Genomic DNA, 26,261 nt, shown 5'->3' with positions numbered 1-26,261 from the left:
TGTGGACTGTATCCATGTATCAACACCTGTGTGTCCTTCCAGTTCCTGGCCACACCACCAAGTGTGTCAAGTATGATGTGTCGAGTCAGCCCACGTCAATACATCTACCCCTCACAAGGTTCCTGTCAGGTAGGAATATCTACCCCTCACAAGGTTCCTGTCAGGTAGGAATATCTACCCCTCACAACATTCCTGTCAGGTAGGAATATCTACCCCTCACAACATTCCTGTCAGGTAGGAATATCTACCCCTCACAAGGGTGCTGTCATGTGGGAACATCAATACATTTGCCCCTCACAATGTTCCTGTCAGGTAGGAATATCTACCCCTCACAAGGTTCCTGTCAGGTAGGATCATCAATGCATGTACCCCCTCACAAGGCTTTTACTGGGTAGTAACATCAATACACCTACCCTGCACAAAGTTCCTGTCAGGTAGAAAACATCAATACATCTACCCCTCACAAGGCTCCTGTCAGGTAGGATCATCAATACACCTACCCATCACAAGGCTCCTGTCAGGTAGGATCATCAATACATGTTTAGTTTGTTTAGTGATTCAGCATTTTATGCTGTTGGTTGTTCTATTATTTTGAAAGAAACAGTGTTTAGGTGTCAGTATCAGTGAGCCCTACTTTAAGATTGATGTTTGATACTCCAGAGAGTTTACTTTCACTCTTTTAGCTTGACTAATGTTATCTAGGCACTGATTATTTGACACTGAGTTAGTGCTTGTTTACGGACTCTTTTAGTTGATGACATGCAGTATAATTTGCTACAATTTACCTTTTCCAGAAACGTGGTGGGAGATTGAAAGGACAAAATGTTCCCTGGCACATGGCAGAAAAAATATTGAAGTTCTCACGTTTACTCAAACATTTTCAGAAGAAATTATCTTTTATTTTTCAGCTTTGCACTTACACCTTGGAAAGTTTGGACTTTCATTCAATGCTCCAGAGTTTAGTACAAAGGTATGGAATTACTATGATAGGAAAACAGTGAACCAGAGATTGGAATGTTGGAGTGAATGACACTTTGGGTGTGGAGATCATATAAAACTCTACTGAATAGTTCTTGGCAGGTTAACAAAATATTTTCATTTGCTGACTTTTCTTTTGTATACTGTAATGAAGAAACTTCCCAAGACGACTTGTGGTTTTGTTCACATTGTGAACCATGGCATTTGTTCAGTGTGTCTCGCTTCATGTGTGTATTCCCAGTAGTGTGTGCTTCTGTGTCTGTGTGACATGTTGAACTACTCTTGTAGAAGCGTCTGGAGCCGATGGAGCTGATGGAGGCTCCACTGCGCACTCAGGTGATGATAGCCCAGACACAGGCAGGGATGTGGAGGAGGAATGGATTCGCTCTACTGAACCAGGTAATTGCTTTCCTACCCAGAGGTCCCTCAGGCAACCTAGTGCCTCTAGATCACTGTGCACTGTGCATTTGTGTCATTGTCCACCATGTGAAATAGTCTGCACATTTACATGTACTGAGAACACTGATTTCAGTGTGAGTGTGTTTGTTTACAATCAGAGAAACATCTGGACATGTGATATGCATATGTACTTGTGGCAGTGATATAATCACTTCAGCCAATACCGTGTGAAGGTCTGGGTTGGAATATTGGCATTTAGTAATCCATGCTTGTCATGAAAGGCAACTAACAGGATCAGGTGGTCAGGCTTTCTGACTTGGTTCACACAGGTCATCAGTTCCCAGTTGTGCAGATCAAAGCTCTTGATCACTGGACTGTCCGGTCCAGACTTGATTACAGAGAGCCACCAAATAGCTGGAATGTTGCTGAGTGTGGTGTAAAACTCAAGCACCGTAAATTCACTCACTCACTGTCTTGTGGCAAAGTCATGACTTAGCTGGAGTATGAACCTGGAGTGACACTGCTAATTCGGTTGAGCATGCTTGGCCACTGACAGACATCACACTCGTAACTCTCGCCAGGAGCCTGTTGGTGGGTCTTGTTGTAGCAACATTGCCACGAGGTGAATGTGTTCATTCCATTGATATTTCCTTATGTTTTTCTTCCAGATTTTCTTTTATCACAATGTGCGATGTCGTGGTGAAATGTATGACAGGGATATAGCAATGCTTCAGGTGAGAATGGAGAAGTCACACATGTTAATCTGCCAAGGAAATAAACCAAACAACTATAGTGACATTAGTTGACATTTGAATACTGAAACCTTAGTTAGATCTTGGTTGTCTGGAATTTGGATCCTGTTGTTCAGGAAACCAAACTGTAGTAGTCAGTAGGCTTTGCAGCATTAGTTAGAAAACTACCTCATAGGGCAGGACACTGGATCACGTTAGTCTGGACAGTGTACTCCATCTTCAGGAAAGTGAATCTTTTTTATCAGAAAATCCTTTGAGGATCTCTATAGCAGTGTTTGTATTAGAACCAAAGAAATGTGTGTCCTCATCCATGATCAGTTACAACTTATTTGCTACAAGCCAACATGTCCCAATGTGTCTGTTGTAGATTGGTGCTTCGCTGATGAACCCAGATGACTTCATTGTGTCTCTACTGCATAAGTTCAATCTACTTCATTGGGTCAGGTAATACAGGCAGAGAACTCTTGACTTACATTGTGGTAAAGCCGCATGATTTTTTGGGGCTAATTTTCGAGACTGGCATCTCAAATGTCTAATGTCATGTTAAAAAAAAATTATGTCCAGTATTAAGACTTTTTTGAGGTACTTGTAGGTCACTGACAGTAGGACCAATACTGATGACATTAGTTTTAATCAATTGTACTAAAAGCAAAGTTGAAAAGTAGAACAAGTTTAGAGGGAACCGAAGAATGTTAGCTTATTTATCTGACAAGATCAGTTTGTGAGGAAGAGCATGTGCAACATTAATATGTAAGTATTAAGAAGCCAGAATCTGACATCATTGAACTTCTAGTAGATCAAGTCTTTGAATGTCATTTAGAAGTGAAAATACATAAGAATGAAGATTTTTATGGATATCAACTTCTTTATGAGAGAACACAACGTTTCGGAGTTAATGCTTACTCCTTCATCAGGTGATTGAGAAAGGGATACAGAGGTGTATTTATATGTACAGGTAAAAACAATAACAAAGTAACAAGTGGAATGAGTTAACGAAAGCTAGTATAAACAAGCACTGATAGGAAGCCGATAGTTAAGATAACAATGATGGAAGCCAATGGTAATGCATTACAGTTGATTGGATATGTTTACATAACACAGATACGGGGTAAGGACGATGTACATGATTGGGGATAAGGATGGAAGCCAATGGTGATACATTACGCATGATAGGATGATGTACATAACACACGATAGGGGGTGAGCATGTTTACATGAGGGTTGATGATGTACAAACACAAGTAGGTAAGGATGTACTCGGGTAGATTGGCTATACAGGAATTACATAGATAGAATGTACACAGATAGATGAGATTAATTTATCAATAAGTTCACCATGGAGACTGAGACCAACCAACACCTGCCCTTCCTCGATGTATCCCTCCACACCACAGACGATGGACTTAGAACCTCAGTTTACCGCAAGCCGACGCACACCGACCAGTACATCCACTACAACTCCTGCCACCATCCTCAGATCAAGCAAGCTATCATCACTACCCTTACCAGACGTGCCAAAGCCCTCTGCCACCCCAATGCCCTAAACAATGAACTGGACCACCTCAGAAAGACATTCACCACACTCAACGGTTACCCTCCCCAGCTCGTCACAGCCACCATCAACAAGACCCTCAAGGACCGAGAACCCCGCCCCAAACCCTCTCCATCACCCATCAGTGTAACCATACCCTACCTTGGCCCCATCAGTCATCAAATATCACGCCTCATCAAGACCAAAGCCAGCATCGATGTCACCTTCTCCAGTGGCAAGACCATCAAAACCTACCTAAAAGCCAACGGTAAAGGACCCAGCTGTAAACACCCTAACCCGAGAGGATGCATCTACCAGATCCCTTGCAACTGTGGCGACCTATACATTGGAGAAACGCTGAGACCAATCAACACCAGAATGAAGGAACATCAGACCTCAGTCAGGAAACTCGACCAGAAATCGGCCATCTCTGAACACATTCTCAAGAACCCTTAACACTCAATTCGATGGGAGGACACTAGAATACTATCTACCAACAACAACAACTGGCGCCAAAGGAAACTGCAAGAGGCCATCGAGATCCGGAGACAGAAACCAGCCATCAACCGCGACCAAGGAGTGTACCTACCAAGTGCCTGGGACTTATTGATAAATTATCTCATCTATCTGTGTACATTCTATCTATGTAATTCCTGTATAGCCAATCTACCCGAGTACATCCTTACCTACTTGTGTTTGTACATCATCAACCCTCATGTAAACATGCTCACCCCCTATCGTGTGTTATGTACATCATCCTATCATGCGTAATGTATCACCATTGGCTTCCATCCTTATCCCCAATCATGTACATCGTCCTTACCCCGTATCTGTGTTATGTAAACATATCCAATCAACTGTAATGCATTACCATTGGCTTCCATCATTGTTATCTTAACTATCGGCTTCCTATCAGTGCTTGTTTATACTAGCTTTCGTTAACTCATTCCACTTGTTACTTTGTTATTGTTTTTACCTGTACATATAAATACACCTCTGTATCACTTTCTCAATCACCTGATGAAGGAGTAAGCATTAACTCCGAAACGTTGTGTTCTCTCATAAAGAAGTTGATATCCATAAAAATCTTCATTCTTCTAGTAGATCATTGGAGATGTGCTAAGTTTGTGGGCATGGCGGGTGAGCTGGCTAAGGCATCAAGAGGTCCAGCGATTATGGCACCTGTGACCTTGTGTAAAAACCTTAGAGTCAACTTTGTGTGCAGACTCTTTCAGTGTTGTCACAATCCTAAGTGTACAGTGCACAATCCTGGCACTTTAAAGACCCCACGAATCTGTTAGCAATTGACCAGATGATGGTCGCTTGAATTAACACCAAGTTGCAGTGTGTAGTTAACTTTGACAAAGTACTGTGACTATGTGTCCCAGTGCACCCAGTGGTGAATGGGTACTTCACAAGGATAGGAAAGCAACATTATCTCTGAGCACCTAGTGACTATAAAAGTTGCATGATTCCCCAGGGAGTTGAGAATGATATACAACTTGCCATTGAGATTGACATCCAATGAACATGGGAAAAACAAAACGCCTTTGAACAGCTGAGCTGGATATAGACACTAAACAAATATTAGCATAATATTAAAAAAGAGCTGTCAGCCAGACATTCCAGCATTTTTCTAAGGCTAGGAATTTGACATTTTGAATGATCTTGAAATTTGACATTTTGAATGATCTTATTATGATTAAGTCTTCAATTAATTCAAGGGAAATTGTTTAACTTGGAAATGAATGTCATGTGCTTACATGAGATGCTCCTGTTCTAGACTCGAGTATGATGTTCCGGGAGGGCAGGAGGACTCCGTTCGGCAGACGGTCATGCTAGCAGAAGAGTTCCTCAACCTCCTCATCATTGTCCTGGGTGAGTCGCTACAACTGCTGGCTGACATAGTGCTTCCAGCTTTTACTGACTGTCAGAGGTTCAGTTCTAGATTATCATTACAATGAGTGGTAAAGAAAATGATAGTTTAGTTGCAACTCAATTCTTGTTGAGACAAAATGTCAACATCTTATGTTTGTATTTGTTTAACATCACACTCAGCTAAACTCAAGCTGTATGATGGTATCCCGTAAATACTGGGCCTGTACAAGACAATCAGGTGACTGATGTTATGAGCACTGGTCCATTGAGGATGACAATCCTTCATCCAAAACACCATGACTGACCACCCAATCCATAAGGTTACTTACAAATGACTAGATAGTTTGCTAGTTTGCTCAAGCCCAGACCCCACATGTTGAGTGTATGATAGTAATGGAGGCAATTCTGAGTCCCAAGCGGAGGAAGGCCTTATTTTATTTTAAGCTGACACCTCCTGTTGGATATTACTTTCCTCATGTCATCATTCCTCACATTCGACCCGTGAAGATCTGGGGTAAAACATGCCTTCAGCAACCCACGCTAGCCGTGAAATGCAACTATGGCTGTCGAAAGAGGCGACTAACGGGATTAGGTGGTCAGGCTTGCTGACTTGGTTGACACAGCATCAGATCCCTTTTGCGCAGATCGATGCTCCATCTGTCAATCACTGGATTGTCTGGTCCAGACTCGATTATTTACTGACCGTCCCCATATAGCTTTAATATTGCGGCATCAAAATAACAAACTAAACTCAACTCACTCAATCATTCCTCACATAATTTGCTTTCTGTCCACAGAGGAGCGCTATGTGCCTGGAATAGGGGAGATAACTCAGCAGGATGTAGTGAAAAGGGAGATAATCCATCAGTTGTGTATAGCACCAATGGCCCATAGTGAACTTGTCAAAGCATTACCAGAAGATGTGAGTGTATATTTCTTGCACATGTTGATCTGTTTCTGACTGAATACCATTATGAAGAATATCATTTACAACACATGAAATGAATGTGATGAATGCTCATGTTTCATAGTAAGTCAGAATATTTCCCCCATAAAGATAGGTGCTTTTCTTAATAGGGCCATGTAATATACCAACAATACAAGGAGGATTATAGAACCAAATTTCAATTGTGATTTTATCAAGTAGGATGAAATAACATTTGACGCATAACCTTTTAATTGCTAATATTCAGTGATCTACATTGTCTCTGTGGTATAATGTTTTGCCATTGTGGTCTAGATGGTTTTATTGATGTCATATTTTGCATCTTAGATCAATGTGTGATGTATATTGCCAGCACAACAATGAGACAGGTGTTGAAGATGTTGTCAGCGAGGTTGCAAATTTCAGGTAAGGGACAAGTCTTGTTTCAGTTTCAGTAGTGATCAGGTTGTCTAGTGGTCGAAGTGTTCAGTTATCACACCACAGGCCAGGGTTCTATTCCCCATATGGGTACATAAGATGATGCCCATTTCTGGTTTCTTGCGTCTTGGTATTAATGGAACATATCTCAAATATGCAACATGAGACCATACTCGCTCTCTCAGACTGATGGGACAATCACTATACAGTCATGACAAAAGTTAAACTAGTGGTCTGCAGCACCTTTAGTCATTCACAAATTCACTGTGTTCATTGCAGTTTGCTTAGAAAGTATTTTGAACTGACAGGCTTCTTAAACCACTGAAGTAGGTGGGTAAGCTGTGATTGGGTTTGGAATTAGGATCTGGGCTGTTTCGTTTACACTGCTACACACATCTACTAGTTTGTGACTTCTGCCAGTTTGAGCAACAGACAGCAAAGATTCCATTTCTTGATTAAACATGGATTCTTCACTGAGCCAACAATGTGACCACTGTTATATCTGTCCTTGCTGAATTCCGCAGAATATCAGTGTTACCCAGGAAATGTTTATAAATTCTGCAAACAAATCTCATGAATTTTGAGATGACTTTAACATTTTTGCATTACATGCCGGGGGGATATGGTCGACGTTTTGTCTGTCTCTCTGTCCGTCCGTCTCTGATCATTTTGTTTCCGGAGCATAACTCACAAACCGTTCAATATTTTTAGACCAATCTTGATAGATATAATAATCTCAACCCATGGTTGTGCCTTTTGCTATTTACACAGTTTAGGCATTTTTATTTTTTCTGTTTTCCCATGGAACATTTTGGTGTTAGTCTAGTGGTGGCGTGGGTTTCATTTTCGAAGCTGAACTCAAAAAAGCGTTCTATAATTTTCTGCAATACTTGGTAGATATATCAATCTGAACTTATAGTGGTGCCATTTGCTTTTTACAGGTTTTTGTGATTCATTATTTTCTCGGTTTTCATGGAAATGTTTCTGACATACTCTCAAAAGTGGAAGGTGTGTTTTGTTTCCAGAGCAGAACTCAAAAACTTCTAAATATCTGTCAGTAAACCTGGTAGATATGTGTGGCAGATCCCAAAGTGGTGCCTTTTGCTCTTTACAGGTTTTTGTGATTTATTATTTTCTCGGTTTCCATGGAAATATTTCATATTTCGTCTCAAAATGGAGGGATGGTCTTTGTTTCTGGTGCAGAACTCAAAAACCATTCAATATTTTTCTGCAAAACTTGGTAGATATGTGTGGCAGACCCCAAAGTGGTACCTTTTGCTATGTACAGGTTTTTGTGATTTATCATTTACCCGGTTTCAATGGAAACGTTTCAGACTTAGTCTCAAAATAGAGGGATGGGCTTCATTTCCAGAGCAGAACTCAAAAACCGTTAAATATTTTTGTGCAAAACATGGTAGATATGTGTGGCAGATTCCAAAGTGATGGCTTTTGGTATCTACAGTTTTTTGTGATTTATCATTTTCCCGATTTCTATGGAAATGTTTCTGAATTTGTCTCAAAATGGAGTGATGGGCTTCGTTTCCGGAGCAGAACTCAAAAAGCTCTCAATATTTTTCTGCAAAACTTGTTATGTACATCAGTGAGAACCTAAAGTGGTGCCTTTTGGTACTTACAGGTCTTTGTGCTATATTATATTCTCGAATTCATTGGAAACGTTGCAGACTTAGTCTCAAAATGGAGGGATGGGCTTCGTTTCCAGAGCAGAACTCAAAATCCGTTCTTTATTTTTCTGCAAAACTTGGTAGATATACCAGTCAGAAGCTGAAGTGGTGCCTTTCGCCATTTACAGATTTTTGTGATTTATCATTTTCCCAGTTTCCATGGAAACGTTTCTGACTTAGACTCAAATTGGAGGGATGGGCTTCTTTTCCGGATAAAACTATTTCATATCTTCCAACAGATCTTGTCAGATATATGAGACAGATCTTGAAATGGTGACTTTTCCTGATTACAGATATATGGCATTTGTATTTTTCATGAATTCCATGGAAACAATTCAGACTTGGTCTAAAAACACAATAAGTAACTGTTGGATGATTTGTCCTTTCAAATATGTGGGGGCCGGGGGGATATGTCATCTTCTGATGACTCTTGTTAGTTAGGCAAATTTAACAAATGTGAACTGACAGTCTCAGTCTGATTCAGATAGACATGTTTCTTGTAAAGTACAAATGTTGGGTTCACTTGGAGACAACCAGAATATTGATTTTGAACACTTTTAGATGTTGTGTTGACACTGTTATGCTGAATTTGTCCTTTTTACATTGTTGGTCTGCCCCTACAGACCATTTGTTTTAAAGCCCCTTGGGTCAGTTTGATGCATTATCTCAATTCATAATGCAATACTACTCAAAGTTTTGTAGGTCCTTATTCACGGTCAGTCTGTGAATGTATTGTTCCACAGGAAGCCGTCCTCTACTGACAAAGGGAAGTATGAGCTGAAGGATGAGTTCTACTGTCAGTATTGCCCATACTTTTACCACTACACCAAAACAGACCAGTCCAAGGTATGGTCTTTCATGGAAAAGATGCTCTCCACGTTCTCTTATAAATGTAGCTAAAGCATACAGATTCAATCAAGTGCTCAACTTGGTTTTAATGTTGTAGATTTTCATATTTTAAGTCTTTTTAAATTCCATCCAATTAATGAAAACTGACAGTTGTACCCAATAGACTCCTTCCAATAATCTTTTCAAATAACAGAGAAGACTGAAGTCAGCCAGCAGTACATCAATTTCAGCTGTGTCATTGACAACGTTACAAGTAATTGTTGTAGTCCGGGACTTGAGTGTGAGATACTATTGAGTGTGAGATACTACTGAGTGTGATATACTATAGAGTGTGAGATACTATTGAGTGTGAGATACTACTGAGTGTGAGATACTACTGAGTGTGAGATACTACTGAGTGTGAGATACTGTTGAATGTGAGATATTATTGAGGATGATATACTATTGAGTGTGTGAGATACTATTTAGTGTGAGATACTATTGAGGATGAGATACTATTGAGTGTGAGATACTACTGAGTGTGAGATACTACTGGGTGAGATACTACCGAGTGTGAGATACTACCAATTTCAAAGACAGTAATGAGAGATGTTAAATCTGAAATGTGTGTTTAATTTTATTCTGTGGGTCCTGTGAATTTTCAGTGGTCAGACAGACATGTGAAGCTTACAGGACCCAATATCCTGTTACTGTGAAACACCATTTGTTAACACTGTGAATGTGTGATACTATTGAGTGTGAGGTACTACTGAGTGTGAGATTCTGTTGAGTATGAGAGGAGAGTATTTCAACCACATTGTTTGGGTTTATTTGATGGGTGTCTAGAATACTCCAGGAATTCTCATTGTTTTTGTTTCCTCTCCTCCACAGTCTGAAGAAGCCCAAAGAAAAAGGAAGAAACAGCAAGATGAGGATCAAGGTCAGAATCTTGATGCTTAATAGAAACACTGATTGTTGTGTGTCCACCAGCTGATAACATGAATTACTCTTATGAGTCACTAGTCTCACAATTCACTAAATTGTTTGATAAGTCGAGATCAAGATGCCTCAACTGTGGGAGATGTGAGTGATAGATGTCCACTTGTCAGGTTTGGTCTCAGCTTTTGGATATAGATCTAAGCAGCAGTGAATTTGGCAAGAAGTAAAGTATTAAAGTGCTGCATTTTGTCTAATGTGTGTTTGTTTTTAAGAAGTGCCCACCTAGTAGTATCTGTTTACTTTTATTTTATGAATAATATGGAGAAAGTATTTACCTGACTTGGCACATTAAAATGTTTGTTGAACATGATCAATCATGGAAGTATATAAATGGAGGAGTTCAAATAAGAATGCATGCAGTTGTTTCAGAATGGCACATATTTGAACATCAACTGATTGAATTCTCAAGTGCAGGTCTGATTTAAGCTTAGTAATGCTGTGAAGTGTCCTTTTAAAACTTCTTGAAAATCGTTGGTTATGCTGTTTCATTCATTCTGAATTATCAGTTAGATAACAGCTATCTGTAAATAATGCTGACATGTAATGCCTCACATTCTGTAGCATGCCCATGAAAATCCAAGGTAGAATTGGTCTTTAGAAACCTATTGTTGTAAGAGGTGAGGGCGGTGGGGTAGCCTAGTGGTTAAAGGGTTGGCTCATCACGCTGAAGACCCAGGTTCAATTCCCCACATGGGTACAATGTGTGAAGCCCATTTTCTGATGTTCCCTGCCGTAATATGCTGGAATATTGCTAAAAGTGGTGTAAAACTAAACTCACTCACTCACCCTCTTGTACGAGGCGAATCACAAGGTCAAATGGTCAGGCTCGCTGACTTGGTTTATATATGTTATTTCCAGTGGCTTTGGTCGATGCTCACTGGCTTGTCTGATCCAGATTCATTTATCTACAGACTCCTGTCATATTGTTAAATGGCTGAGTGTGGCGTTTAACTACAAACAAAGTGAGCATGACATCTTGTGTTGCAGCTCTTCCCCCTCCAGTACCTCCGTCCCTTACTTCACAGTTCCAGCCTCTGATCAACATCCTACAGTGTGACGTCATGCTGCATATCATGGAAGTTGTCCTCACACGCACAGCTGCACCAAGGTCAAGGTCATGGTCAGAAGCTCAGTTTGAGAGGGTAAGGATCAAATGCTGGGCTAGCATTCCTGTATGCTTGCAGGACAACTGATTGTTGAATCATGTGTAGTATGTGCCTCAGTTATTGATAAATAATAGGAGCATTTATGATACTCTAAACTCCATTAATTAGGTGAGTGCTCATATTACCCTGGGCTCCATTTCACAAAACTCTCGCAAGTCTAAGATCTCATAACTTTTTTCGTAGCCTTTGCACCTCCTATGTTACAATATACCAGGTACAAATGCTACGAGAAAAGCTACGAGATCTTACACTTACGAGTGTTTTGTGAAATGGTCCACTGGATAACCAAAGCTACCTGTTAGGCTTTAGAAAGTTATAATCACATGACTTATCCCACAGTAACCCATTTTCTGCAGGGTGAACATAGGCAAGTTTGAACAAACTCTTTTGCTTAAGATGAGACCTCATGTATCACATGAGGTTCATAGTAGTGCAGGACTGAAGTCACAGAAACTCTCAGGAGACAAGCTGGTCACCCATCCATGGACTCTCCACGCCCAACATTTCTGGGCCCATATTTTTAAAGCTCTCTTAGCTTTAAGATAGTCGTAAGTGCCATACGTTAACATTAACGTACGATTATCTTAGCACTAAGAGAAATTCTATGCACCACACCTGCCACAGTTAGCCATCTTAACATGTGTTTTATTGTTTGCAGATTCTGTATATTATTGGAATAGCTCTCCATGAGCAACGCAGGGCTATTGACACAAACAACACAAGCTTTGATTTCCTCAATAAGGCTGTAAAAGGTAATTTCAACACTCTGTCCTGGTTTTTTTTGCAGTTAGTTTGATGCTGTAAGGACCTCAAAAACCTCTACATTAGTTTATACCCTAAAGTTGAAAAGGTTAAGTAATAAAATCACAACATGTTTCCTTATCATGATTGTGGTCACTGTATTGTGTGATACATTTTTATAGTGACTGTGTTGTGTGACACAGGTTTAACGTGACTGTTGTGTTTACAGACAATGGCTTGCTGTCACTCCTGCAGTCCCTGGTGGGCAACCAGAATGTCAGTCAGGAGCCAGTGAAAGATTTACTGACATGGATGCTGAAGGTGAGCCACATTGGAAAGGATCTGTAATATGCAGTACCCCCTTATTTAACAGGCAGTCCTCCTGGCTGTTATATATTCATTGTCTCAGAGGATCTGATTGGATTACTAGATACAACATGGATACCAAGTGTGACGAGAACATTTGGTTTTCTTTTCTATGATAGGCTGCAATGTTTCTTTGGGCAGAGTAATAGTGTATTCTTAACTCACTCAGTTAAACGATACACTTGTGGTGTCTCCAAGTTGTTTTAGCAGTTTTAATCAGTAATGAACTGTGACCCAGAATACAAAGGTGATCAAGTGTTTTACTGTTGATTTTGGGGTTTAAGATGTCTAGAGGGAATTTAAAATGATGAAATACTATGACTTGAAATAGAAATTATTACAATTTGTGTTAAAGGATGCTTGTTGTGACTGTAAGAGATTTATCATGTAGTACTTGCCTGTAAAGTGTTGAAGATGCCGAACTGATCAGTGTTTTGTTCAGTAAACTTCCTCAGATTCATCACAATTAAATTGACCATTCATGGGGAATGACATTGGTGTTGGTTAAGTCAGGTAAATGTATAATTACACAATGCAGCCCAGGATTTGAACCCACACCCTAAGAGTCAGGCACCTAATAGCCAGCACACACAGTCAGCCGCCTCTGAACCTCCCTCACTTCCTCAAAATTAAGTCTAGACTGCAGACTTGTGTACCCTCTGACAAATGTAAATTGGTACAGCTCCCACAGCAGAAAGCTATGATTACACAATGTGATTTAGACACCCAAATATAACATCTGTTAAAGATAAACATAGTTTCCATGTCCAGTTTTCAAGCAGTGATATGATAATAATACTGAGTATTTATAAAGCTCTGTATCCATCCATGAGCTGCACGCTCACAGCGATAGAAATCTGACCATACATGCTGTAAGCGTGTGTTCAGGGGGTGAAAGTTAAGGCACTTGATATGTGGCCCTGGTTCAGGTACTTATACCAGAATGTTTTATTCAGCAATTTGCCGAGATCTGCACCCGAAAGGACAGTTCTGTGGATGTGGGGACGCTGGGGAACATCGCCAGTGGCCGTGACCACAAGACAGAGGCAGAGAAGAAGAGGAAGGCTGAGCGGGCAGCTAAACGCAGGGCAAGGGTCATGGCCCAGATGTCCAAAATGCAGAGGAACTTTATCGCAGAGAATGCCGATCTGTTTGAAAACACCAGCACAGACCTGAAGGCTGCCACTTCTGAGATGGATCTGAGGTCAGTGGATTGATTTAAAGGAAAACAGGAATTAAACCACTTTGATCATATGTCATTAAGTTATTTGTGTCATTGTATGTTCACCATTAAGTGTCATGGCTTTGAGTTTTGAGGGAAACCACCCTAGGTGTGTCAGTTAGCCAGTCACACAGATTTAAATACTTATCATTGTGTGACATGCTCTATAGAATAAGGATTTCATATTGGCAAAAGTTTCATGTGCCTGTAGTAAACTTGGACATCTCTAGTTTTGCTGGATGAATCTGATATGTGCATTGTTACAAGGATGACATTAAAATATTGTTCTGTTTGACATTGTATTCCTGATCCTGATCATGCTTTAATATTGTTAAGGCATAACTCAACATTCACGATATTAAAATATGGTAATTGTTGATACCTGCTTGGTGCTTGGCATTAAAGAGTACAAGGACTGGTTGGCTGGGAGTCAATATCATGTGTCTGAGTGAGGTATTAATGCTTAACTGCAACACAGTATCTCACAGGGCTAGCACTAAAACATAGGCACCAACTGCAGATCACAAAATTGATAACCTAACCCCTAGTTTACTATCCAGCATCCCTACTGTAAATATTTGCAGGTGAAGGAGCGTAACTCAAAAACCATACAATATTTTTCTTCAGAACTTGGTAGATATATCAATCTGAACCTATGGTGGTGCCTTTTGGTATTTACAGTTTTTTGTGATTTATTATTTTCTCGGTTTCCATGAAAATGTTTCAGACATACTCTCAAAATGGAGCGATGGGCTTCGTTTCCGGAGCACAATTCAAAAACCATTTAATATTTTTCTGCAAAACTTGGTAGATATATCAGTCAGAAGCTGAAGTGGTGCCTTTTGCTATGTACAGGTTTTTGTGATTTCTTATTTACTTGGTTCCCATGGAAACGTTTCGGACTCAGTCTCAAAATGGAGGGATGGGCTTCGTTTCCGGAGCAGAACTCAAAAACCATTCGAAAAGAACAATGAGTAACAGTCAGATGATTTGTCCTTTCATCTTCTGATGACTTGTTTTCATAGCTTTCAAATAACTGACATATTGCTTAGTGCGTCTGACACAACCCACCCTTGAATGCATTCATACCACATCACCCACACCCATCCTTCCCACCACCATCACACACTCACTCACTCCAGTCATTATGCATTTTTTAGCTCCGTCACTCACACATGGTTGTCACATGGGTCCTCGCTGTTTCAGTGACAGTCTTCCTGTCGGCTTCCCTGTAGCCCTTGGCAGCTGTCGCAGCAGTGCTGTCGTCACGGCACCCATCCATGCAACATGTATCCTGTGTCAAGAGGAACAGGAGGTGACATGTAGCGGCAAAGCCATGGTCCTTGCAGCTTTTGTACAGAGGTATGTTCAACAAACGTTGTTCACACTTATTTTGCACTTTAATAGGGTTCTGTGTAGACAAGACTGATGTTGTAGTATATCTGTTTGTTCCACAGCTGCCTCTTTCCCTAACAATTTATGTGGTGTTACCTGTTTTTATCCCTCCCCCAGCTTAGCAATACCATGCTCAGAAATTGTGATGTTGATTTTGTCTGAGAGTCATGTAAAAGGTGAATTGTAATTTGTGAGCTTTCATTACATGTTGGGGTTGTGGTGTGTACATGTGAGCTTTGTAATGTGTATTTGTGTATCATGACACATGAACTGTTTCAGATCCACTGTGTTGTCGCAGTGTCGGGGCAAGAGTGTGGAAAACAAGGAAGACTTTGACCCTATGTTTATGTCCCCTGACCTCCTTGTCGGCACCTACACCAGCTCCTGCGGCCATGTGATGCACCACGACTGCTGGCAAAGGTAGGAAGACAATACTCTCTTGTTTCTATATTATTGGAAATCATTAGCTATTAAGGGAGTGTTCATAATTTATGGTGTGGGTTTTGGGTTTTTTTTATGATGATGATGATTTAAAAGGGGGAGGAGTGGTGAGGGGAATCACCTTTTTGGTTCTGTGAGGTCATCAAGTTTGTGCACATGTATACTGGGACGTCAGCAATTTTGTACATAAGGGACTGTTCATAATCTATGACTAGGGAGTGATTATGATTCTTATGGAGAAGCACGTACAATGTGATTGACACTCACGCACGCACGCACGCACGCACACGCACAAAGTAAGTGACCCACTGCATGACATTTTTTCTCTTCTTTATATGTATAAAAATGCTGGCCCCTGTCGTCCAATTGTGTACAAATTTGATGATCCCCATACCTCCCCAAAACAAAAAGGCTCTCTCTCTCTCTCTCTCTCTCTCTCTCTCTCTCTCACACACACTCACTCACTCACTCTCACACTCACACTCACACTCACACTCACACTCACTTGAAAATCTTGTTTGCTTGACAGTTTGTGATGCTTTTCCCAGGTACTTTGACAATGTGATGAACAAGGAGCGGCGGCGACCTCTACGTTTCCGCCACAGCTATAGCTATGACATAGACAAGATGGAATATTTATGTCCCCTCTGTGAGGGCCTCAGCAACACTGTGATACCCATCGTCCCTCCTCTTGGCTCCATGCTGGCAGACACGTACGTTCTTTTATCACGCCTTGTAACATTCAAACTACAGCAATTCCTTGTACAGGTTCTCTCACTATTAGAGGCAAATATGACTTGATTTATGTCATGTATTTGACCATATGAATAAACTGACTGACTTTGTCTGCTCTCTATATTCATCACTGGACTGACTGGTCAAGAATTGATTATTTGTCTGGTGAAATGCCATCATACAGCTGGAATATTGCCAACAACAACAAAAACAAACAAACAAATAGGTAGGACAATAACTGCTTAATATTAGATTCCCAGCAAAGCAAAAGTGTATTTTGACTGAGTTGTACACCAACTTGAATATTGTTAACCTGTCACAACATTGCTTGGTATGTATTGTTGTGAAGCAGCCTTGTTCCAATTTCTGCATTTTCTTAAATTCGTTTCAAAGCACCCCCTGCCATGGTATTGCTGACATGTTGCTGGTGCGCTAGGATTACATACTGTACCCCCTGGAAGAGTATTTGGTCTGATTTAAGTGACTGTTCATCCTTACGTCATGTGTTGTGTGCAGGGAGCAAGAGGTAGACCTGAAGTATGATGACTGGCTGGATGGCATCCAGAAGACTGTACAGAATAGCATCCAGGAAACAAAGGACAAGGAGTCAGAAGGTAGAACAGCTGTCACCTTACTCCTTAATACTGTGTGGTCCTGAAGTCTCATGGTCCCACATCAGGGCCCTTATTCTCGAAATGGCCTTAGCTCTAAGAAATTTCATCGTAGCCCACGTATTAAGAACAGGCTTAAGTTTGTCTGGCTATGAACATTTCGAGAATAGCAAGCCTGGTCCCCAACTTCCCATGTTTATTGTGCTAGCTGGTTAATAAGAATGAGATGGTTGCACTGTTCGACCAGGGTTCTGTTGTATTATAAAACCTTAGTGCTTGGTCTATTGTAAGTTACATAAGGAAGTTATGGTGAAGAAATGCTGAAATGGCTTTGTATAAAAGTACCCCATATTAAGACCTGGCTTAGTCAAAAGAGGGAACTAACTGAATCGGGTTGTCAGGCTACCAATGTTCCCTGTACCTTATAGATCATTATCCATGATCTCAGTCACTAGATCTTGTTATCCAGACTTGATTATTTGTTGACATTCAACATACAGATGGAATATTTAAGAATGTGGCTTAAAGCAACAAACAGTGTCATTTTCACCAAAGGCTGTTATCATTTGCTTATCTTATCAAACACAAATTCATCCTGACCCATGTTAGGTTATAAACATGTGGTTGTGTTAATGTTTGAAGATTGCTGACATCCACATACAACATGCTCTACAACTTCCATATGGAGCGCTTCCACACTAGCAGTAAGCATGTCCTTCACCAAGTACATGTATCTTGGCTGTCTGTGTGATGTGAATGTATGATGAAGTGTTTCTGTTGTAGAAGACTTCCCCTTGTTCCAGCCGTGTCCAATCTCCACCATCACACGCATGATGGCAGAGAGTGTGGCCAAAAACTTCCAGCTGCTCTGGGAGTATGTGTACGATGATGCCAGGTATGTCAACACATCTGTTAGATGTAGCCCCTTGATTACAGGTGTAAGTATGTGTGTCAGTGCTGGTTTGGTGGCACCATGGTTATATATACTATGTGACAACCCAACGTTTTAAATTGCTGGGGAGCATATCTGTCACGACACTATAGAACTATGCTGCTTTTACGTTCTTCTTTCAATTCAGTTGTGGGGAATTAACAAAACGAAAATGAATGATGGCACCGAAAATATGGACCCTCAATAAATGTGAGAAAATCTTCATCTTGTTTCAGCGGCCACTTCTCTGAGGGGATGCGAGAGATGCTGAAGAAGTTTGCACGGGATGTATACTCAGTGAGTCTTCTGAAGCATGATGATACAGATCTTTTCTTATAACATCAAGTACATTTTTAACTTACCTTACCATAGGTCTTATGCATATTACCTCAAGCTTCGCTAGAAGAGATCAGACAGTCGTTGATTCGCCATTCCCTGGATGGCTACCTCATGCAATCTACGAATGTAGTCACGGAAGTGACGTGATCTCCCCACTCGTGCGATAGCGCAGAATCCAAAATTCACTTTTACCTCTAGCGTTCGTCTGTTCGGACGTGTTTGGTTCGCTTAGTTTACCTACTTTGTGGTTCAATAAATTTGTTTCCTCACGGGTAGGTATGGTTTGTATCCCTTAGGTGTGCGTGTTAAGGTAAGTAATCATTTAACTGCACTTACTTTGCTACCTCGTGTTGTTTTTTGTTTTTTCTCTCACTTCGGGGTGGGTTCACCCGCGTCGTGTGTGAGTGCGGCATTGCGTCCGTGGGGGTATTATATCTTGCTGGTTTTTTCTTCCTCCATGTGATTTTCCATGTCGATTAGTATTTTTGCCCATGTTTCACAGCATTTATATGTTTTTTCGTGCCACGTTGCGATGTACGCAGGCAGCCATTTTGGTTGTTTGGCCTTCGCTGTCACGAGCTTACGGGCGTGCCTACTTTACAGTGGGGGTGCGTTGGTGCTGCATTTCTGGTATAGGGGTGTTTTTTCTACCTCCTAGCGTTGGTTTCAACGCATTGTTATGTTTGTTTCTTGCACTTAACTGTGTATGTCTCCCAAGTTTTGCACTATCTGCTAGGGGCAGGAATCGGCGAATATCCCCACCCATGGTGCCCGGATTGTGTGTCTCTAGCCTGCTCTTTTGACGGACACTGCCAGTCCTGCGAGGCGTTATCGGTGGCGGATTTCAAGACTTTTATTGCAGAGAAGGTTGTCGTCTCCAGCGTCGTCGTTGGGATCTCTGCACGGACGACCCTGACTTACAACCGCCTTCAGCGCCTGTGCCGACGCCTGGGATGGGGCATTCGTCTGTGACGCCTGTACGTTTGTCACCGGAACCCCCTCGCTCGGATTCCATCGTGGATCTGTTTTCATCCAGATGCCTTGTCTCATCCGGAAGTCCAGAGGTTCCTGCGCTCTCTCCTGACGCCCGGTGCTGCTGCGATGCCAGCATCTCGACACCAGCGCCTATGCCGACACCAGCGCCTATGCCGACACCAGCGCCTTTTGCTTACGCCAGCGCCTATGCCGACACCAGCGCCTATGCCGACACCAGCGCCTTTTGCTTACGCCAGCGCCTATGCCTACGCCAGTGCTTATGCCTATGCCTACACCAGCGCCTATGCCTACACCTATGCCTACGCCAGCGCCTATGCCTACGCCAGCACCTATGTCTACGCCAGCGCCTATGCCTTCGCCAGCGCCAGCGCCTGTGCTTGCACCAGTGCCTATGCCTATGCCTATGTCTACGCCAGCGCCTATGCCTTCGCCAGCGCCAGAGGCTGTACTTGCGCTAGTGCCCATGCCTACGCCAGAGCCTATGCCAACGCCGGACCCTATGCCAGCGCCAGCGCCTGCACCTTACCGTATACCCAGGGTGTTGCATACGTTGTCCAGGGAAGAGGTTTTACAACGACAGTTGGATGAAGGGCGCGCTCGGCGCTTGGAGGCAGAGCGCTCTCGGCGCAGATCGCACTCCAGGTTCCCTGGGAGTCGGCGATCCTGTACCCTCCACAGTAGTCTTTGTCGGTGCTCTCGGTCCCCGCGACGCCCTTTGAATGAGGACTCTCGCTTTACTACCAGGTGAAGACGTTGCTTGCGCTCCTAGTCCATATCACCTCGACGCTCCTCTAGAACTCGGCGTTTGCGGTCGCCGGAACCACCTTGGATCCCGTCCAAGGAATCTGCTGCTCATGCATCGACTTCGTCTCCTACACTGCGGCATGATTCGAATTCCGTTTCCTGTGAGGACCTGGAAGAACAGGTTTTTGGCCCGGACTTCGACGAGGAGGCAGGAGGCGACGGCGATGGTGATGGCACTTAACTACCCTTATCAGTCGTCTTCGAGTGGATTGCTGACAGGTTACCGTACTGCCCTTCACCTTCGGCTGATTCCAGCAACCCTGCAGCACTTCATTTATCGCCGGAGCTACTCTTCCCACATGATCCTATGGTGGTGGACGCCGTGGCTGTATTAGATGCGGTCTTTGAAAATTGTCATCTAATCCGAATTTCAAAGCGTGTAAATCCAAGAAGTCAGATTACAAGATACACTGCCTGGTTTTCGCGGTCAGCGTGGCTGTCTTGGTTGAATCTATGTAGCGGTTATTGGGCTCCTCGCAGCTCTCTTACAGAGTGCAGGATTCTAAGCGGGTGACCATTGAGACTGAACTCAAGCGGATGCTTACGCCGTTGTCTGCGCTGGTGTAAGCTCGGCGGCGGCGATGGACTTGTCTGAAGACAACGCCTCGAGGTTTGATCACCGTACCAGATATTCCTATGCTGGTAGGCGTGAGACTGGGTGTCCTTTGGAGGGACTGGCTGCATCCTCGAAGATCCTTACGTTACAATTTGTCTACATATACTTCAAGCGGAGAAAGTTTTCTTTCACATGCTTTACGCATTTGTCACGAAGATTTTTCGAGACAACTACAAAGTGCCACGCCTAACTACACCTCTTATTACAAGAGAGGGCAGCATTTATCTTCGGGGAAAATTCCAACAAATATACTTGGAAAGCAATTTGTCTACGTCAGTTTCAAGCGGCGGAAGGGTTTTCGCGCGCTTTACTCTTTTAGACACGTGCTCGCCAAACAGCATGGTTACTGTTAAGCCTACAGGTTAGCAGGGTATCACCGTTTACAAGATTTCATGGTGATCAGTTACCTGCTACACCGGTGACGTCACGTCTACATTTTGATTGGTCCCCGAGAGACAACGCCCTGCGAAGGATCCCAGGGACGTTACATCTACGATCTGATTGGTCATCGAGGGACAACGCCCTGCCCAGAATGTATTGTTATTATTCTAGTGTAAGGAAGTTGTCTGCAGTGACTTAGTCATTTACGATGGAAAGATGTCGTTTACTCTCTAGACTAGCAGTCTACAGCGGCATTGGATTTCTCTAGTCGGCATAGAGATCCTCTAACAGTAGTCTCAACGCTGCCTATCAGGAGGCGTGCAACGATGTTTGGCAGTTTCTGATCGGACAGACAGCCAGCTATAAATAGACTTCCTTGAAATGTCAACACATTCATAATGAACAGCGTGGTTATTCTGAAGTCGAAGAATGACGCATCTTTACGGCATACAAGATTATCTTGAGAGGGGTGGACTTCATTATCAGGCTGTTAAGTCAGCTTGGATGACTAACTAACTCCGCGGGATTTGATTCATCACATCGCCGTCCCAGGTTCGGGGGTCGAAGTTCAAGGCGATCTTAAAAGCAAGCTCTACTCTGTCCGTTATCACTATGTCAGTGATAATGTCTACTCGATTTGCTCATGTCACCTTAGGATATGATCAGACGTAGACGTCTACTATTACGTCTATGACAGCGTTTTCTTGATCATGATTTCAAGACAGGTTTACGACATTGGACGTCTTGACACCACACATGTGGTAGGCTCGCTGGTCAATATTTGCGTAGGAAGTTACATATTAGAGCCGTCATTCAACAACCATCTTTAGGTAGACACTTCTTTCCAAGGATTGAGTGCCTATCTAGTCAAGGAGGTTGCAGCAGGATTCTGGAAGAGTGGAGCTCAATCTCTTCACATCACCCAGTTCAAGATGAAAGCGGTGATGCATGTCTATCATTGGTTGACAGCTCCGAGAGACAAGCTACTGATGATCCATACGGTCAACTCAATAGTAGCTTTCTAGGTAAACAAGGGTTAAGGAGGCCTCGACCTCTACTACACTTGTCGTTTCTACCCTTCGACGTGGTCGAGTCTGATCCTCCAAAATAAAGTATCTCACATACCAGGAGCCTGCATCTTCATGGCAGACGCCTTATCTCACCCCCTACGTCTATCACCAACGGAGAATATGTTGTGTCGAGAGACGTTTCAAATAATCGGTTTCCAGAGTGGGACCAATTGTTGTACCATCCACACAATCGGACACTGCACCTGGTTCCGTCGCGGTTTCATCTTTGCGCCTGGACCATCTGTGAAAGTCTTGAGGGCCAAGGGGTACTCATCTCAAGTGGCGAAGTTAATTGCACGGGAGCACAGGGTTTCCACTCAGTCACTTTATGGACCTGGAGGCGTGAGCGATCGACGCGATGTCCCTGTTGTGGGAAGGTCTGGACGCTTTCACGTTTCCACCACCAGCCCTTTCTCTCAGAAGTGGTCGCTAAGGTCAAGCAGACTCAGAACCTGCGACTGCTTTTGGTCGCACCTTGGTGGCCAGCCAGGCCATGGTTCCCCGACCTTCGACGACTCGCAAGCGGAGAACCATACAAACTTCCAGAGTGGTTGCATCTACTTCGGCATCCACACAGTCGACAACTGCATCCGGATCCACTGCGATTCCATCTTCACGCATGGGTCATTTGCAGAGGGCGTTAAAGGCTAAGGGCTACTCCATGCGCGTGGCGAGCGTTATAGCTGGCGCGCATAGAGTTTCTACCCGATCCCTATATGACGACAAATGGCGCTCGTTCGAGAATTTTTGCTCACAAAGATCTCAAGATCCTATGGCAGCATCCCCTCAGTTTGTGTCAAAGTTCTCTTTCTACGGAACTTTTGACATTTCAGAGGCAGTACCTTAGGCACCTATGTGTCAGCATTGAATTCTGTCCTTGCGATCAAGTCAGATAAACAGATCAAGTCAGATAAACAGATCTCCAAGGTACCGGAACTTATTGCGCCTCTCAAAGCTTTCAAGCTGGAAGTTTCGTCCTCTTCGATCTTAATGTCGTTCTGCAACATCTTAGAGGACCGCCGTATGAGCCGTTAGAGGAAGCCTCTTTTGAACACCTATCCAAGAAGACGGCTTTCCTACTAGCATTGGCGACAGCGGTTAGAGTCGGTGAAATCCATGCTCTTGACGTCACACAGATCCACTTTGAACAGTCAAGGCACGGACGAGTCCATTTGGGTCTGCTCTGGGACTTTGTGGTTAAGAACCCGCTTCCCTGGCAGCCCAACAGGTTATTTTCCATCCCTCCTTTGTCTACGATCCTTGGTCATCATGACTTGGAGGAGGAACTGCTATGTCCGGTCAGAGCTCTGAGATGTTACATTAAAAGGTCAGCCTCTAGGAGACGGTCCCGCAAAAGACTATTCATCCCATTTGCGTCGACCTGCAAAGGAGAGGTAAACAGGAACACGATTGCCCTTTGGCTCAGATCGACAATCCTGACTGCCTACGACGACAAGCTCCTGCCTCATCCGGTAGCAAATAACCCGCACGAGATCAGGGCTTTGGCGTCTACAATGGCCCTCCATCGAAATTGCACAGTAGCGCAGATCATGGAGGGCTGTTTCTGGGAATCATCAACTGTCTTCGCTTCCCACTACTTGAGGGACCTGGCAGTTGAAGATGTGGAGGGGTTACAGTCATTTGGTCCACTGGTAGTTGCTCAGCAACTTACCCGACCGTCCGCCCATTAGGTAATAACGCTGTTACTTACCATTGGTCTTAAGATTAACCTCACCCTCAGGGTGCGTCGGTTTTTCTTTGGAGTTCTATTGGGTTACTCTTTGTCCTGCTCCAGGTGTTATCCTGAGACCGTTGGCATTGGTTTCCCAAGTTCTCCTGATGCATGTGCACTGTTTGCTGAGGGATGGTCCTCCAGAGTCCACACCACCATCCATCTGTCGAAGCCATATGCATAAGACCTATGGTAAGGTAAGTTAAAAATTTATTAAAATCTAAATATTTTAGATATTTAAATACTTACCTTACCATAGGGCGGTGACTCCCTCCCAACCCTGGATGCTCCTCCCCACTTTGGACTCTTCGGACCTTCCGGTTGGCGGTAAAAGTGAATTTTGGATTCTGCGCTATCGCACGAGTGGGGAGATCACGTCACTTCCGTGACTACATTCGTAGATAGCATGAGGTAGCCATCCAGGGAATGGCGAATCAACGACTGTCTGATCTCTTCTAGCGAAGCTTGAGGTAATATGCATAAGACCTATGGTAAGGTAAGTATTTAAATATCTAAAATATTTAGATTTTAATAAATTTCTTAACTTCCATGTTGTACAGTCATGCATTGGGCCATAAGAAATCACTTCAGTCTGAAATCCTTGATTTGCAAATGTTTCTTGAAAATGTTTCCCTATCTTTATGAAAACAGCTTAGAAATGAACTGCAAATAACAGTTTGGATTTTGACCAGGAGTCTTTTTCAGCTGACTGAAATTCCCAGATGGACAATTCTGTTAGCCAGTTGGTGTCTTGTTCTCAAATGTGACTTCTGTTTACAGTTTGGACTGAACGTGGATCCTGATGATGAAAACCCACGAGTGTCTGTGATGGCGTGGAGCACATGTGCCTTCACTATACAAGCTATAGGTAGGCAGTCCATTGTCATACAGAGAAATTCCTGAAGTGATACTGGTCTTACATGCTTATCACTCTTACATGCAGGTGCTGAGACCTGGACACAAGCATGTTTCTGACTTATCAAATGCTCACAACAGTTAGACTGTTATTCCTTTACTTGCATACTATTTTAGCCAATGAAAATGTCAAACATTAGATAGATAGATGAGTATGTGTGTGTCTGTTTATGAAATAGTGTGTGAAACAGCTGAAATACTTTTCACAATTGTATGTTCAGAGCAAGTACTTCAGTCGGAAGACAAGAGTCTGTTTGGATCACTGCCTACTCGGCAGTCTGACTTGCTTGGGTCTCTGGTGAGATTCGGGGCGGTGGTGAGTCAAGTGATGTCACCCGACCAAGTGCGGCAACAATGTGTCAGGCTGCTCTCAGGTAGGTAGCTGTACTTGAGTTAAGCTCCCATCACATTTGTATTTGTGTGTTTCCCCATCCCTTGATGAGTATGTGTAATGTGGGAAGCAGATCTCTTGATATGCTTGGTGGTGCATTCTCATCAAGGTAACTGAGATTGTAGTTCTTGTTTACGTCATGGTAGGGTAGCCAAGTGGTTAAACTGTCCACACGTCACGCTGAAGTCCTGAGTTCGATTCCCCACATGGATACAATGAGTAAAGCCCAATTCTAAAATCCATGATATTGCTGGAATATTGCTAAAAGAGGTGTAACTCCACACTCACATTAGTTCTTGTTTACATTAAACAAAGATCTGAGGACATCCCTTTAGTTGTCATGTGAGAATGACTTTTTGGATTGACTTTTCGAAGGTTGCTGCTTGCATGATTAGATCTGGTATGTGATGCATTTATTGGTCACATGGAAGGTTGTTCAGTCTTAATTACATGTCCTCAGATCTTTGCTTTGCAGAAGCAAGAAGTAAGATCATATTTTTAATATGATTGGTTGCATTATTAGAAGACATGTTGGGCACCCAATAGCTCAAGTATATTATTTTGTGTTGTATTGCATAAGGAGAATTGTTTTATAACATGTTAGTTTCCATATTTTCTTTACGTGGGATTATGCTTCTAACTTTCAAGTGATTATTCACATCAATGATCAAATGATTAATCCATTTTTGTTCAGCCTTGATACCAAATGAAATGGAGAAGAGGAACAGGGAATCTCCATGTCTGCTTGACCTTGACCTCTTCCACTATCTGGTGACCTTGACCATGACCCTGCCAACCCTGTATGCCGAGCAGCTGAAGTCAATCTCGACACTACCAACAGGCGGTCTCAACAACAAGCATGCTCTGCAGCTGGTTCTGACAGCTCACATCACACAGCTGATGCTTTCATTTGACGAGCAGCCACAAGGTATGTCATGACAGGTTGATTGAAGACGAGCCAAGGACGATACCTTACCAGAAACAATTTATCATTTGCTT

The 26,261-nt window shown here is 42.8% G+C and overlaps 1 protein-coding gene across 2 annotated transcripts in view; it reads left to right on the top strand.

Annotated features, from left to right (window-relative positions):
* The window catches only part of LOC137293639 (E3 ubiquitin-protein ligase UBR2-like), a 69,031-nt gene that overhangs the window by 29,996 nt on the left and 12,774 nt on the right, over nucleotides 1–26,261 (top strand). For both annotated transcript variants that reach the window (XM_067824308.1, XM_067824309.1), the window contains exons 18-40: nucleotides 43–129; nucleotides 909–970; nucleotides 1,267–1,377; nucleotides 2,046–2,111; nucleotides 2,497–2,573; nucleotides 5,444–5,538; nucleotides 6,336–6,460; nucleotides 6,837–6,889; nucleotides 9,327–9,429; nucleotides 10,303–10,351; nucleotides 11,398–11,552; nucleotides 12,235–12,328; nucleotides 12,547–12,638; nucleotides 13,640–13,887; nucleotides 15,112–15,267; nucleotides 15,580–15,720; nucleotides 16,290–16,454; nucleotides 16,993–17,090; nucleotides 17,871–17,982; nucleotides 18,255–18,315; nucleotides 24,737–24,824; nucleotides 25,093–25,245; nucleotides 25,957–26,190. In XM_067824308.1, the coding sequence (XP_067680409.1) occupies nucleotides 43–129; nucleotides 909–970; nucleotides 1,267–1,377; nucleotides 2,046–2,111; nucleotides 2,497–2,573; nucleotides 5,444–5,538; nucleotides 6,336–6,460; nucleotides 6,837–6,889; nucleotides 9,327–9,429; nucleotides 10,303–10,351; nucleotides 11,398–11,552; nucleotides 12,235–12,328; nucleotides 12,547–12,638; nucleotides 13,640–13,887; nucleotides 15,112–15,267; nucleotides 15,580–15,720; nucleotides 16,290–16,454; nucleotides 16,993–17,090; nucleotides 17,871–17,982; nucleotides 18,255–18,315; nucleotides 24,737–24,824; nucleotides 25,093–25,245; nucleotides 25,957–26,190 (2,625 nt within the window). The remainder of the gene's footprint in view (nucleotides 1–42; nucleotides 130–908; nucleotides 971–1,266; nucleotides 1,378–2,045; nucleotides 2,112–2,496; nucleotides 2,574–5,443; nucleotides 5,539–6,335; nucleotides 6,461–6,836; nucleotides 6,890–9,326; nucleotides 9,430–10,302; nucleotides 10,352–11,397; nucleotides 11,553–12,234; nucleotides 12,329–12,546; nucleotides 12,639–13,639; nucleotides 13,888–15,111; nucleotides 15,268–15,579; nucleotides 15,721–16,289; nucleotides 16,455–16,992; nucleotides 17,091–17,870; nucleotides 17,983–18,254; nucleotides 18,316–24,736; nucleotides 24,825–25,092; nucleotides 25,246–25,956; nucleotides 26,191–26,261) is intronic.

The sequence above is a fragment of the Haliotis asinina genome, chromosome 8 (assembly GCF_037392515.1).
Source record: "Haliotis asinina isolate JCU_RB_2024 chromosome 8, JCU_Hal_asi_v2, whole genome shotgun sequence".
Classification (NCBI taxonomy): domain Eukaryota; kingdom Metazoa; phylum Mollusca; class Gastropoda; order Lepetellida; family Haliotidae; genus Haliotis; species Haliotis asinina.
Note: the sequence above shows the minus strand (reverse complement) of the source record. Positions and strands in the feature narration are given on the sequence as shown.